The sequence below is a fragment of the Mustela lutreola genome, chromosome 17, assembly GCF_030435805.1.
Source record: "Mustela lutreola isolate mMusLut2 chromosome 17, mMusLut2.pri, whole genome shotgun sequence".
NCBI lineage: Eukaryota > Metazoa > Chordata > Mammalia > Carnivora > Mustelidae > Mustela > Mustela lutreola.
The window spans coordinates 48471999-48487539 of NC_081306.1; the positions used below are offsets into that span (position 1 = coordinate 48471999).

The 15541-nt window shown below is 47.8% G+C and overlaps 1 protein-coding gene across 3 annotated transcripts in view; it reads right to left on the reverse strand.

Annotated features, from left to right (window-relative positions):
• The window catches only part of LOC131819907 (S-adenosyl-L-methionine-dependent tRNA 4-demethylwyosine synthase TYW1-like), a 201359-nt gene that overhangs the window by 171685 nt on the left and 14133 nt on the right, over positions 1-15541 (reverse strand). For all 3 annotated transcript variants that reach the window (XM_059155321.1, XM_059155322.1, XM_059155323.1), the window contains exon 7: positions 13700-13822. In XM_059155321.1, coding sequence (XP_059011304.1) covers positions 13700-13822 — 123 coding nt within the window. The remainder of the gene's footprint in view (positions 1-13699; positions 13823-15541) is intronic.

Genomic DNA, 15541 nt, shown 5'->3' on the forward strand with positions numbered 1-15541 from the left:
CACACTCTGACCCCTATGAAATGCAGACTCCTAAAACGGTGGTCACGGAGTACGATCCACGTCCCACTACTAGAGAAGATGTCCAGGAGAAAATATGAGGGTAACTATTGCATTTCAACCATTTACACCAAAATTTAGGAAAGCAATCAGAGTCCATTGATGAAAGATCTTGAGCATTCAGGACATTCACCCTTCTCTGTCTCTGTGGCAGTTCGGTCCCCTGCCTTCCGCACGCAGCAGTGACTCTTTACTTCTGAAAAGAAGGGCAGTGGTTCAGAACAGTCCCCGGGAAGGGCAAAGCATCATTCCAATCCTAATTCTAATCTCCCGGGTGCGGACGCTGTTCACTGTTCGTCCAGAATACAATAACGTAACGGACATACGCATGTACGGCGGCTACACAGCCTAAGCCGAAGTAAGTGAAAATTCCACAGCCGGCCAACCTTGATTCCTCCCTCCCCCGGACGCCCCCCTGGACAATGAGTAACCAGTTCTGAAGCTTCACTTCCCACAGACTGGCGCAGTCCATCCACAGGGCCCTGGTCTCTCGGAAGGACAGGACAACTGTGAAAGCGAGCCCGTCTCCCGGTCTCCAACCTGTCACTCCCCCACACCCCCCACACCTGCCCGGAGAGAACAGGCACGTCCTCTCCAAGCTGCTGCTTCCCGACAAGCAAAGAGGAAAGCTGCTTATAAGCTAACTTCCTAGGCATTTAGGAAAATGACTCTAAGTAAGTGGAAAGTCCTTCAAAAACAGACAGGACTATATTAATCTTACATAATCTTGGGAGCAAAAGTGGTACTAATTCCTTTTTAAAAAAGAAGATCCGAGCAATATCAGCTGATTCATTTCCATACTGTCATCCCCGAAACCGCGGTACCATCCCAACTGTCAACCAGGAAATAAACAAGCCAAAAAAACGAGTCATCTGGTAAAGATTTGAAGGTAAATCCCACCTAGCCAGCTGCCAAACAGGTGTTTTGCCACAAACAAGATTTTTATTACCAAAGTACACAGACTTTCTTCTGGGAGAAAGAATCTGTTTCGATCCGTTTATTTTATCGATCCTTGCTTTACCATCCAGTGACTCCCTCCCTCAGCAGGCCACGCAGAAGCCGACCCAGGCTCTCCGGAGAGCTCGTTCTCCCATACCGGCAGCTGGCTCAGGCCCGGGGCCCTGCCGGCCAGGGCGGCACGCAGCCCACGTCTGGCCCAACAGAGGAATGCCTCAGAGCTGGAGCGCAGCGACTCCTAGCTCGAGCAATGCCCGTCTCACTTCTCTCCATAAGGATCCTAGACCTGGCAACTTTCAAAACTAAAAACTCTCCTTCGGGTACTGGAACTAAAACTCCTTCCGCTGCGATTGAACCCCACTTCTGCGGGGTCCTATTTCTTTAAGAAAGGAACCCCCGCGGGGCGCCTGCGTGTGCCAGTCCTTGTGCATCTGCCCTGCACTGGCCTGGGCTCCCTGCTCAGCGGGGGACCTGCTTCTCCCTCTGCCTCTGCTGCTTCCCCTGCTTGTGCTATTTCTCTGTCTTCCTAACAAATAAATCTTCTGTAAGAAAAAAAAAAAAAGTATTCCAGAACTCACTGTAACAGTGCTCCTGGCTACAAAGGCATGGGTAAGACAGGTTGGTTTAAAGGCGGTGTCTGGCGGTTGAAGGGCTGTGTCACCTGTGTTTCTGGGTGAATTAAATACCCCAATCCTTAAACATAATAACGCAAGGAGAATAGCTGCATGTTATTCCGCTGCAGTACCGTGCAACTTTGTAATCAGAACTGGACACACCGAGATACCTCTGTAAATTGAAATGCTTCTCTGGTGAGTAATTACCAGGCATTCACCATTTATTTCCAGAACGAACGATACTGATATCACTGTTTGTCTGCTTAACCGGAACATGCTGTGGGGAGTATTTAACAACATTAATTTACTGCAGGGAAAAAAATGAACATTCTGCTCTACATTTATAAATCACAACCAAGAGAAAAACAAAAAATAAACAACCTAAGGACTGCCGGGCTCTGGATATCTCCTTGGGCCCTACCCAAACTCTTCAGATTCTCTTCTAAAAACCACTGTTCCCCTGAAGGGTGAAACAGAGAGACAGAGTCTAGCCTTGACCCCACTTCGGACAAACTGCTGCACTTCTCTACACCTGCTTCCTGCCCTGTAAAACGGCAAAACGGAGACGGTAACAGGATGGATGTCAGGGTCCATGTGGGAACTGAATGAGACAATCCAACGTGTACTTCGATCTCTCCTAATAACCTGAAGCTGTACTGGACCGGACCTACCCTTGCTCCCCATAGCCCTAAACTCTCCGTCCTACTCGATCGCATCGCACTGCTCCCCAGCGCCTGCTGGTTAAAGGTCACAGCCCCACGACAGAGAATGAAAAGGCCTCCCGTATCTTGCCCCTGCCTTGCCTTCCTTCTCTCTTTCACTCCACACCTGCCCACCCCCTACTCAAAACTCTAGACAATCACACCGCTTAGGCGTCCCCCAAACATGCCATGCTCCCCGGCAGGCCACCCCTCTGCTTCTGCATCTACCTTCCTGACCTCCAACATTTCACACGTTGGCTCTCTGGTTCGCAGACATCGCTGCGACCCCCGAACTCTCTTCAGCCCTGGAACCACCGTCTTGGATCCTGCTCCAGAAGACGGGAGGCAGAACACCGTGGTGGCATACCGGTCAACCAAACCCATGCTGTTCAAAGACATCTCATACGAAAATGGTTCACGGTCACCACGTACACACCACAAGGCACGCAGCACAACACAGCGTGCACATGAGTGACCTCCGCCTTCACAACAACTGCTTGTGAAGTTGTTTTCTCCCACTTGAGAGATGGGAAAACAAAATGACACAGTAAAATGACATGCCAACAGACACACCAGCTGAGACAGTGTGACTGTGGGAATCGGGGACCGTTACTCAAAAAAAGGTCCTGCAGCCCAACCCTCACAAGTGCTCACACTCGACTACGGTAAGAGCTCCCGCAAGTCAGTGTGCGCAGGACAAGAATCTGGCGGGGGGCGCCTGGGTGGCTCAGTGGGTTAAGCCGCTGCCTTCGGCTCACGTCATGACCTCAGGGTCCTGGGATCAAGCCCCACATCGGGCTCTCTGCTCAGCAGGGAGCCTGCTTCCCCCCCTCTCTCTGCCTGCCTCTCTGCCTACTTGTGATCTCTGTCTGTCAAATAAATAAATAAAATCTTAAAAAAAAAAAAAAAAAAAAAGAATCTGGCGGAACTAGCACCTCGGGAGTGCGTAAGAACGGACGCCAAAGGAAATGCCAAAAAATACACGAAAAAGAAAAGCCAGGCAGTAGTAGCATCCACCACTGAGTTACATTATGTCCAGTATAAAATGAAAACACAAGGCCCACGTGGAAGCCCTGCCGTAGCTGAAATGAAGAACAAACACTGCTTATTTTCACGTCACACAGAAGTTAGAAAAACATTTATATTTATTTTTGCCCCAAATCTAATGACATCATGCGGAACTTCTTATAAGAAATCTAAAATATCATAAATCAATTGCTTAAAGTTCATAAAATCCCAAATCATGCCATTTCAAAAAATAATTTACAGAGCTGTCCAAAACGTCCAATTGCTCTCTCCAGTGCCCTCTAACGGACAGATGAAAACTACAGAAAAAATGAACCCAAGAATTACTCCGCTCTTGACGGTACACTTGGAATTTGTTGAATTAGATCTTCAGTGTTCTCAATACACACACACACACACACACGAGCTAACTGTAAAGGAAGGACTTGTTAACTTGTCTGTGGTAATCATTTCACAATGTATACATAGATCACATAATATACCTTAAAAAAATCCATGTGCAACCTGAAGGTATAAAATTTTTATCTATCAATCATACCTCAATAAAGCTAGAGGGGAAAAAAGCATTCTAAACTCTTCACTCACTACAAATAAAGTTTAATTATCTCCTCTTAGCCTTACAGAAAAATCCAGAAATCGATCTAAATCAGGTATCTCACGCACAGAAATCTACCCTGTTTTAAGACCATTTCGCCACTGAGAATCTACTCGGATTCTTCATTAAGAGTCATAAAATTATACATTTGTTTTGACCCGGTGTACCAATATGGGGAAAATACAACCTAAGATAATATCAATACATTTTTTAAAGTAAAAATGGTACTCGGACCAGTGCTAACTGTAACAGCAGAAATCCTGAAAGGGACTGGCCGGCCAGCTGTAGGGAAACAAAAATGTCTAAGCAACCTCGCTTCTCACTTTGATGTGTGTCGGGCTGGGACTGCGACGCACGGTCACATGTTCTCATCTGACTCACACGTGCGAGGGAGGCAGAGGGTGCGGACCCTGCTCCGCAGACAAGGGGATTGAGGCTGTGAGGGTTAAGCTGTGCTCTCGGATCACTGAGTTACACACTCGCTGGGCCAAGGCCTGAACCCACACCACACACACTGGTCATTCTCCACAGCCCCTCTGCCAGGGCTTCCGAAACACTGAGCTTCCAAAATCAATAGAAGCGACCGCAACACAGGCAAGTATTTAAAAACGAGCAACAAGAACGCTCAGCAATCTTCAATCGAGACAATAATTCTAGATATTACAGCGTAGAGTTGTACACTCAACAAGAACTCTTTTTGGTTCTGAGCTTTACAGAAGCCGAATGAGCCAATATAAAAATGGATACAGGCTGACATGTACTCAAAATTGTGGCCCTGCCGAAAGGGAAGTCTGGCCTTTGCCCCCAGTTCCTGGAAAGTAACTTCTAAACTCCTGGAATTTCCTGCGTGAGAGCACGTCTGCTGTTCACGGTGGGCCCCTCAGACCACACCAGACTGCAAGGGGTTTCAGGGAGGCAGTGGAGACGGAGTTCAGCCACACGGGCAGGGAGTCGCCATGGCTATGTACTGAAGCCCCAGCAGAAATCGGATGGTGAAGCTCAGAAAAGCCTCCCGGGTTGGAACACGCAGGTGCACTGTCCCATCGTCGGTGCGGAGAGGGCCGCACATCCTGGAGAATGCGTGAGTTCTTCCCAGACTCTGCTCTGTGCATCTCTCCCTTTGGCCAATTTTTCTGTTCCCCTTCCCAGCAACAAACCACAACCACGAGGATAACAGCTCTCGGGGAGTTCTATGAGTCCTTCCTGCAAATTATCAAACCTGAGGATGGTTTTCAGGAACCCCCCCCGCCCCCCACAGCAAAACCTGCAGTTGGTGTCAGAAGTGAAAGCGGTCATGCGGACCACGCCCTCAGACCTTGTGGTTTATCAAATACCAGGCAGACCCAGAAAGAAATCGTTCATAGGAAAATAAAACAGTTCAATCTGACTCAAAATGAAAGAAACACAAATTACAATCAGGTTATTATTTTTCACCTGTCAGGCTGGGAAGGTAACACAGTGGGTTGGCAAAGATATAGAGAAATCTCATCTCTCCTAGGAGAATAAATAAAAATAACTTCAATTACTTATAGGATAATTTGAAGTACCTATTAAAATTATAAAATCCCCTTTGATCCAGAAATTTCAACTTCATGAACTTATTCTTGAGACAAATTTATACTGGCTGCACAAACTGTAAGAGCAACAATATTCAGACACCTACGTGTTAACCAGCAGGAGCCAAATACACTACGGGACACGGTCCTGGGCCACGACGCGAACGTAAAAACGAGGTGGGCAGGTCCCTATGCCGGCCCTGGAGAGCTGTCGAGTTAGAGGGAAAAATCGGTCCGTAGACCCGTGAGTACAGAAGGATCCCAGCTGTGTAGTCAGAGACACAAAGTCAGACCACATGCAGGTGTGTTTGTCGAACCAGTGAAACACCTGGAAAAACACTGCCGACCTGTAAACCACGGCCTCCTCTGAAAACGAGATCGAGGAAGAACAGGGACGGAGAGCCGCACTCTTTGGACATTTTAAACACATGTAAACAGGGTATCAAGTTAAACGCAACTCCAAAGGGAGGGTCGGATCAAGTGACGCCGTTTTTCAAAGGGACAGTCTGAGATGCAGTGGCTTGGGGTGGGGACGGAGGCGTTAAGCCTCACGCTCCCCTTGCGGAGCACTGGCTGTTCTATGCGACGGACAGATCACGAAGCTCTACCCCCCGAAACCGGTGATACACTGTATGTTAACTACACTGAATTTAAATTTAAAAAAAAAATTGTAGGGGCGCCTGGATGGCTCAGTGGGTTAAAGCCTCTGCCTTCAGCTCAGGTCATGATCCCAGGGTCCTGGGATCGAGCCCCGCATCGGGCTCTCTGCTCCTTGGAGAGCCTGCTTCCTCCTGCTCTCTGCCTGCCTCTCTGCCTACTTGTCATCTCTGTCTATCAAATAAATAAATAAAATCTTTAAAAAAAAAATTGTAAATGCCTCCTTCACGTCATCAATGTGAAAGGGCAGAGCACGTGGGGGTAAGGACAGAGGACGTTCTGAAAACTTCTTTGGGGAGTTTTGGGAAGGTGTTCTGAGCCCCCCGCCCCACCTCATTCGGAGAGAGGCTGGGGGTAGGTGCCTACCTCCTGCCCCAAGCCCCAGGAGAGAGGCTCCAGCGCAGCCCCTCAAGGAAGCTGCCGCGTATGCCCTGCACTCAGAGGGCATCACTGAGCAGCGCCCCGAAGTCCAGACACCAAGGGACTGGCCAGCTTCCCCAGCGAGTGAGCACGGCTGCCGGGGGAATCGGCCCGTCCTCCTAGAATGAAGACTCAGGAGTCTCCCGCGGGAGCAGAGAGGGGTGCGGGTGCGGTGGCGAAGGTCTTCCACGAAGACCAATTGGGAACCACAGAGAACAGGGGACGGACCTCTGAGAGACGAAGGCAGAGCCACGGGGCACGCAGGAGCAAGTAAGCCACCATCAGAAGCACACGTTTCAGAGGACGCTTGGTCCGTGCAAGGAACCTGGTCAGGGCCTGCCATGGACCATGTCCCCGAAGAAGCAATGACAGTGCTGCCGGGAGAAGAGTCAACCGTAAACCGGGGAGCGGGAGAGCACAGAGGCATCTTAGGCCAGTGCCACGGAAGAACTTTCTACTTCTCCCTCTCCTGCCTCCCCAACCCTTCCCCAGACCCTAGGCAGACCCAAAAGAGCTGCTGGCAAACAGACCAGAGAGCAGACAAGATGGAAGGAGTTTCACCTTTGAATCAAGTTAGAAACTCTGAGTTTCGTTAGTAGACTAGGTATACATTACAAACTGGGCACTGTACGGCCAAATTAAGACTCTATATCTTCGAGGCGCCTGGGTGGCTCCGTGGGTTAAAGCCTCTTGCTCCGGCTCAGGTCCTGATCTCAGGGTCCTGGGATGGCGGCAGGGAGCGGGCTGCCCCTCTCCCTCCGCTCCCCTCCACTCCCTGCTCCCCGGCGCTCCCCAGCGGCGCATGAACACTCTCCTCCCTCCCTCCCTCTCTGTCAAACAAATAAGTAAAATATTTTTTAAATAGAATCTTTTAAACAAAATATTTTTATAATGGAGATTTAGGTGTATATGAAACGAGATGAAAATAAATACTCCAAACACTAACAGTGATTTTTCTGGAGCAATAGAATTATTGATAGAATTTTGCCCTTTCTCTATTTCCTAAATTCTATTATTATAGCTATTATTATAGCTATGTTCTTTCATAGTGAAAAAGTTTCATAGGCAAAATTAAACAAACATTGAATTTATTTTTTTCTTCAATTACCATTTGTTATAGTACGGGACGACCCTGCATAAAGTTAGAGTCCTCGTGTTTTACGGAAGAATTAAGTTCTTAATCTTTATATAATTCAAAACTAGCAAAAAAAAAAAAAAAAAAAAAAAACTAGCAAAGATAGGGGACGCCTGGGTGGCTCCGTGGGTTAACCATCTGCCTTTGGCTCAGGTCATGATCCCAAGGTCTGGGATCCGGTCCGCATTGGCTCCTTGCTCAGCGGGGAGCCTGCTCCTCCCTCTGCCTGCTGCTCCCTGCTTGTGCTCTCTCTCTCACTCTATCTCTGACAAATAAATAAATAAAATATTTTTTAAAAATGGGAGACAGTCTTATATGGCAACATCATAAATAGTTTATAATGCATTTGATAATTAGATTTTTCTTGTTTTGTTCTGGGAGCACGGAGGGAAAGTCCGTCCTCATACTTTCCATTTCAGATCCTCAGAAAAGGTGAAAGGTACAAGGTAGACCCACAGGCACCCCCTCCCCAGATCCACCACTTTCACTCCACCACTACCTGCCTATCCATCCACATGCGCACACACATGCGCACACACACACCCTACAAGACACACACGTGAGCAGAATGAACCACTTGCCTGTGGTAGGCACTGGGACACTTTACCCTTAAATACTGTGAATGCATCTCCTAAAAAAGGCAAGACAGAACTGCAGAACTGCAATACCGTTATCACAACAAAGGGAATTAATGAAGAGCCGATATTATCTACTGCAAAAAATCCATTTCAAATACTCTCAAGTGTCCAGACAACGGCTTTTTCTCTTCAAGATCAAAGATTGTACGATGCATCTGATTATGTTTCATTTGTCTTCGTAAACCTTAGAACTGCCCCCACTCCACGTTTTGTTGTTTACGATGCTGACTCTTTATTTTAATTTATTTCTGGGGGCACCTTGGTGGCCAGTCAGTGGCTCAGGTCAAGATCCCGGGGTTCTGGGATCAAGCCCTGCATCGGGCTCCCTGATCAGCAGGGAGCCTTCTCCGCCTCTCCTCTGCTGCTCCCCCTTCTTGTTCTCCCGCTGTCAAATAAATAAATAAAATCTTTTTTTTTTTTTTTTTTTAATGTAGGCTCCACACCCAACACGGGGCTTGAACTCACGACCCTGGGATCAAGAGTCACAAGCTCTGCACACTGAGCCAGACAGCCACCCAGACGTTGACTCTTTCTAGAGTCCGGCCAGTTGTCTCCAAGACTATCCCGCATTCTGGGTTGGTCTGACTGCTTCCCCACGATTAAATTCAGGCTCAACTTTTCTGACACGGAAGTAAAAGCCGACATGGCAGACATCTTACCATACCCTCCTATCAGGAGGCACGCAAGGCTGGTTTCATACAGATGACGAAGCTGAACTGGACTGTGTGTGGAATCCAGGCACATCATCGCTTCCCGCCACATCCGTGTGTTCACTGACTGGGAAGCTACACTGAGCTTCCCAGCGTCCAAACCTTCACTGGAATTTCCTTCACTCCATTTGTAAAGGTACATTTTATCCTTCGTAAAGAGCAAAACATCTGAAAGGGTGTGTTCCCTCCGCTGATTTATTTATTTTTGGTGCATCTAAGTGGGTTAGTTTGGGGGATATTTTGAAACTATGTGACTATCTGTTCCCCAGAGGCATTTCACCCAATCCTTGCTTAAATCAATTATTACACGAGATTGAAAACAAGTGATTTTCTAATTCGATCATGGCTTCTGTATTTATCACCTGAAAACCTTCTACAAAGACACTGTCCTGTCCCTTTGTTCAGTAGCACAACGACTGATTTTCTTTTGACTAGAATCCACATGCTCATTATATAATCACGGCGCGCATCTTTGATGCCCGAAGTGTCCCCAGTTTGGCCTGCGGGAAACTCTTTGAGCTGGTTCTTACGTCCTTTGGACGTATCTCCGTCAGTCACTGAGGATCTACTTGCCCAACGCGATGTCCCAGGCCCATGGGACTCTCCTTTCCTCAACCCTGGAAGAAGTCATTTTTCCAAGAAGTCCCGGTTCCTTTAAGTGGAGGAGTACATTAGGCAGATTCGAGCGCTCACAACCTTGGTTTCCAGGCCTGCGGCATAACAGAGCACACATCTGTTCTCTGTCCCCAGTTCCTGGCAGGGAGCTTCAGAAAACCTTGGCATTTTCTAAGTGCCAGAAGGGTCATTGTTATGCAAATGAGGCGACTGGACTGGGGGGGGGGGTTTGTCCCTAAATAGCTTCAGGATGGGGACAGGTCATCGGAAAGACCAACCGCTCGGTGCAACTTTGGGCCAGCTGGATCCGCAGGGCAAGAAACGGGAAGGGAGCTCAGCTGGAGAACGAGTTCAGTCCATGGCCAAGGACCTACTCAGCCGGGCCGATGCAATGAGACCCCAGTAAGAGTTCCGGATGTGAAAGCTCAGCACAGCTCCGTCAGTGAACACGGGGTGCGGCGGGAAGGGGCGATGTGCCGGGATTGACAGAAACTCTTGAGTCTCTTCCTTCCCTCTGCTCTCAGACCTTGCTCTACGTGTCTTTTCCACTGGTTGTTCTGTATTCTTTAAAACTGTCATTGTGAGTGCTTTCGGTGAGTTCTGGGTCGTTCCAGCAAGTACCGAAACAGGGGGATCACAAGGCCTCCAAATTTATAACCAGTTGATCCGAAGTTCCGGTGGCCCCCAGCTGAGAGCTGGCAACAGAGTGGAGGCCGTCTCCTGCATGACCACGACCTTCGCCTGCAGAGCCAGAGGCTGACTCCGGGTGGTGTCGCAGTCAAACCCAACAGAGGCCGCTTAAACTGAACTGGGTGTTGGCTGGTGTCAGAGCAGGAAGGGTTCTGGGCACCTGGCTGGTGCAGTCGATTAAGCATCTGACTCTAGGTTTTGGCTCAGTCGCGATCTCACTATCATGAGATCGAGCGAGCCCAGGGCAGCCCCGTGTCAGGCTCTCCACCCGGCACCGAGGCTCCTTGAGATTCTCCCCCTGTCCCTCTGCCCCTCCTGCTCGTGCTCTCTCTTTCTCAAATAAACAAATATATCTTTATGGAAAAAAAAAGAATATGAAAGGTTCTTTGTGCAAACACAGCTACAAAATACTATTTACACACACACACACACACACACACTCAAATTATAAATGTGCAAATGTGCCATGACAATAAACACATTTTTTTTTAAAAATCGGATGTTCGGGGCACCTGGGTGGCTCAGTGGGTTAAGCCTCTGCCTTCAGCTCAGGTCATGATCTCAGGATCCTGGGATCGAGCCCCAGATCGGGCTCTCTGCTCAGCGGTGAGGCTGCTTCCCCCCCTCTCTCTGTCTGCCTCTCTGCTTACTTGTGATCTTTCTCTCTCTCTCTGTCAAATGAATGAATAAAATCTTAAAAAAAAAAAAATTTGGATGTTCAGGTCAACTCCCACATCAAATCCAACACCACATTAATCACATTAATACACGTGGATCCACCTTATCAATTTTTTTTAAGTAGGCTCCATGCCCAGTGCGAAGCTCAACATACGGCTCAAGCTCACGACCCCGAGATTAAGACCTGAGCTGAAATCAAGAGTCGGATGCGTAACCAACTGAGCCACCCAGGCGGCCGCCGCCATACTATTTTGCACAGCTGCACAACAGCATCTACACAGTGTGGATAATTTATGCTTTTCCAACCGAGATCTGGCAGTTGTTCGCTACACATGCTTAGAGCTAGCCTTGTGTTTGCTGTTTCGTACTCGTAAACCTGGATCTACAAGGCAAATCACACATCTGGGCCTGCGGGATCGTGCGTAAATGCACAAATTTGGAAGACTACCAAAATCCGCCCCACGCACAGGTTACGCCAGTCCTGACTCCCATCACCAAGCTGCGCGTACCTGTTCTCCCCGAGCCTCACCGGCTACGTGCACTGTCCAGTTTCTAAACATTCGCTGTTTCGGCAGGTGAGAAGTCTAGGGCAGTGTGGTTTTAATGTGCATGTCCTTCATTTGAAGTGAATCTGAGCATTTTTTCATATGCTTAAAGACTATCTGTGCAACTTTTTTAGAGACTTGCCGATTCGGGGGGTTTGGACAATTTTTTCCTTAGGTTTCAGGTCTTTTTTCTTTCAACTTCTAAGAGCAATTTGTAGAGTAGAAAAATTAACTCCTTCTTTATTATATAAAAGGCAAATATTTTCCCTACTTATTATCTGTCTTTTGACCTGCAAAACCTTTTTTAAAAACCATTGGTAAATTCAATCTTTTATTGCTTCTAGATTTTTTAATTTATTTTAATTAACATATAATGTATTATCTGTTTCGGGGGTACAGGCCTGTGAGTCATCACTTACACACTTCACAGCGTTCCCCATAACACAAACCTTCCCCGGTGTCCATCACCCGGCCACCCCATTGCTTACAGATTTTGAATCAACAGAAAACCCTCCTCCAAGTTCAAAATAATGCATCTAACTCAACTCTGTTATTTATATATTTTTCCAACACTGAGATCTCTGACCCAATGTAATTTATTCCGACATACGTAAGAGGCAGAGCCAATTTTAAATTTTCACAAGTAGCTATCTAGTTGCCAATATCATCTCTCTTAAAAGTGTGTTTTTCCCTCAGGGAAAAGAGATACCACCTTTTTATATACAAAATTCCCATATATTTTGGGGTCTATTACTGAAATTTTACTCTGTTGTGTGGATCTGTCTCAAAAGGAGCCAAAACAGTTTTAATTAGGTACCTTAGAGTAAGTTTTAATATCTAGCAGGACTGGTTTTTCTCCTTACAATACCAAGGCTTTCCTCACCTCTCTCACATGTTTATTTTTCCATATGACTCAATAAGGCTGGCTCCAGGAAAAAAAAAAAAAAAAGAAGTTATTGAAACTTAATTTTTTAATGGGATTTCATCAAATTTGTGTATTAACGAGAAATGGCATCTTTAGAACAGAGTCACCATATCTAAAAACAAGACGAGTGACTGTTAAAGGCATTTTTATATCTTTCAGGAATGTTTTCAGTTTTCATCAGAGATTTAGGACATTATTTTTCAGATTTATTTCTATATACTTATTTACCCTGTATATAGCTGCTGGACAGGGATTTTTCTCTTCCGCCAGAGCTTCTAACTGGTTATTGTTTGGAAATATATTATTATAACCTGTTACTTTACTGATTTCTTTCATTTGAGGTTGTGTTAATTTTATCATTGATTTTCTGGGATTTTTCCACGGTTTTACCTCTTCTGTTTCTAAAACTTGCGCCCTTGCTACATTTGTAGTAGGATATTCTCACTTCCCAAAACTCATACATAAATCGAGTCTATATAATTTTCTGCTCTTGTGTATATTACACTATTTCAATTTCGGATCACTGGAATCTGTGTCAAATCCTACCGCACCGTCCATTCTCACGTTCATCTCGTCACGACAAAGACAAGCCAAACTAACATCTCCCGAACTTCTAGGGCCTGCACCTACGCTGATCTTAGCCCCGACAAACCAAGGTGCTGCCCCTACGCCCAGCACAGCTCAGTCTCTGGGACAGGGAAGCTCCTGTAAGAGAGTTCCCCCTGGGATCCCAACACGATCTCTTCACGCTGCTCAACCCGTCTCTCCAGCCACCGCACGGACGAAGCCGCTGTAACCATCTGCCCTTTCCTCCGCTCCTGCCCTGGGATCCGCCCGTGCTCCTCCAAGCTCACACAAACACGGCAGAGAGCTGGGGCGGCTCAGCCAGGTGAGCGTCCAACTCTTGATCCAGGCTCAGCTCACACTGTCGGGGTCCTGAGATCAGGCCTGCGTCGGGCTCCGCCGGGGGCGCGGAGCCTACTCGACAGCCTCTCCCCGCCCACCCTCTTCCCCCGGCCCCCCTCGCACTGTCTCCTCTAAAGAACTTAAATTTTTTTCAAGATTGTTAAAAGATGGCAAAGAAGTGTCAGGAAGGAGGCCAAGAAAGACGACGGAGATGAGCCTGAGCCGGGGGCGGCCAGCCGCAGGGCCCACGCCGCCTCTCCCAGGGTGACGCTACCTTTTCTCTCTTCGCGCAGCTCACGATCCTGCCGAGGTCCTCAACGTCAACGACGGGATCCGGATTCGGACGGTCTTCGGCGCCGGACTCATCCTCACTGGTGCTCTCAAAGGGCTCCTCCTCCTGGAACATCAACGCGTCAGAAACACACTGTTCAAAGCAGCAAAGCTCCCAAACTGGGAGTCCTTGGAGAGATATGAGATATTTCAGGCCAGAGGCCAGCAAACCAAGCCCCACAAGCCGCACGCAGCTAGCCTCAGGCCAAATCCAAAGGCAGCCGTCACCTACACACCATCTGTAGCTACTTTTACACGTCACCGTGAGACAGCGGCAGGATTAACAGCTGCAACAGAAACCATCTGACCCATAAAGACGGAGTCTCTACCAGCGGGCCCTTCACAGAAAAAGTTTCCTGATCTCTGTCTGAGACACAGAAGCAACCAGGCTTAGTGAGGAACTCAATGCAGGAATGAGGAAAAGGAAGGACTTAAGCATGGCTTTCAAGTTTCTTCTAGAAGTAATTGAGTTGGTGAGTTCACTGAAATGGAGTTCACTGAAATGAGAAAGATGTGGGGAGAAATAGACCAAGAGTAGAAATGAAAAGCTCCATTTTGAATGTGTCAAGTATGAGATGCCTCAGACATTCAAGCAGAGATTTTTTTTTAAAGATTTTATTTATTTATTTGACAGAGAGAGATCACAAGTAGGCAGAGAGGCAGGCAGAGAGAGAGGAGGAAGCAGGCTCCCTGCTGAGCAGAGAGCCCGATGCGGGACTCGATCCCAGGACCCTGAGATCATGACCTGAGCCGAAGGCAGCGGCTTAACCCACTGAGCCACCCAGGCGTCCTTGTAATTTATTATTTTAATGAGGTTATTTGTAAATGTTGATTTTATTTTTGCCACCCAGGCACCCTCAAGCAGAGATTTTTAAAGAGGATGCACCGACAGGAACGAAATCAGGGCACCCCTCATGGCTGGAAATATAAACCTGGGACTGGCCAGCACACAGACAGAACCCAAGGCCACAGAACCGGATGAGCTCATCTAGGAAGAAAGTACCAACAAAGAACGGCGCACCAAGCCCTGAAACACTGCACCGCGTAGAGGAAAGAGAAGACGATCCCAAGTGAAAAAGAAAGCAACGCATGAGAATGGTATTGACAGTCAGGACAGCGATTCAATGAAGTCAGTAGCAAACACCGCTGAGAAGTCAAGTAAAATGAAGACACAGAAATATCCTCGGGGCCTGACAACACCACGTCCTGGGGCCTAGGAAAGAGCAGTCGCTGTGGGGCAGAGAGCCAGTCTGGAGAGCCAGTCCGGAGTGGGGGGGATGACCTGGGACTTCTTCTCACAGATGCCAGGTGGAGGGCACTGAACACCCCCACTCTGGAAAAGAACACGGGGGCCCCTGATGGCTCAGCTGGTTGGGCGTCTGCCTTCGGCTGAGGGCCTGGTCTGGAATCCTGGGATCGAGCTCCCCATCAGGCTCCCTGCTTGGCGGGGCGGCTGCTTCCCCCTCTGCCGCTGCCCCCGGAGCCGCGCGCGCTCTCTCCCACTCTCATTCCATCTCAAATAAGTAAGTTAAATATGTTTGTAAAAAAGAAAAGAACACTAAATAACAGAATATTTTAATAACACAATTTTAAGTGTGCCGCTGAGTTGGCAAACATAGGATGAAGTCAAAGAGGACAAATATGAACTAAAAAGGGTAGAAGTAAGTAAGCGAGAGACGGAGTGGAGAGTATCCGCCGGCCTCTAGAGAACCTGACAGCCAGACGGGACCAGCGAAAAGCAGGCGAAGTCAAGGAGATGATACGGAAGAGAGACTAACACAGAAGA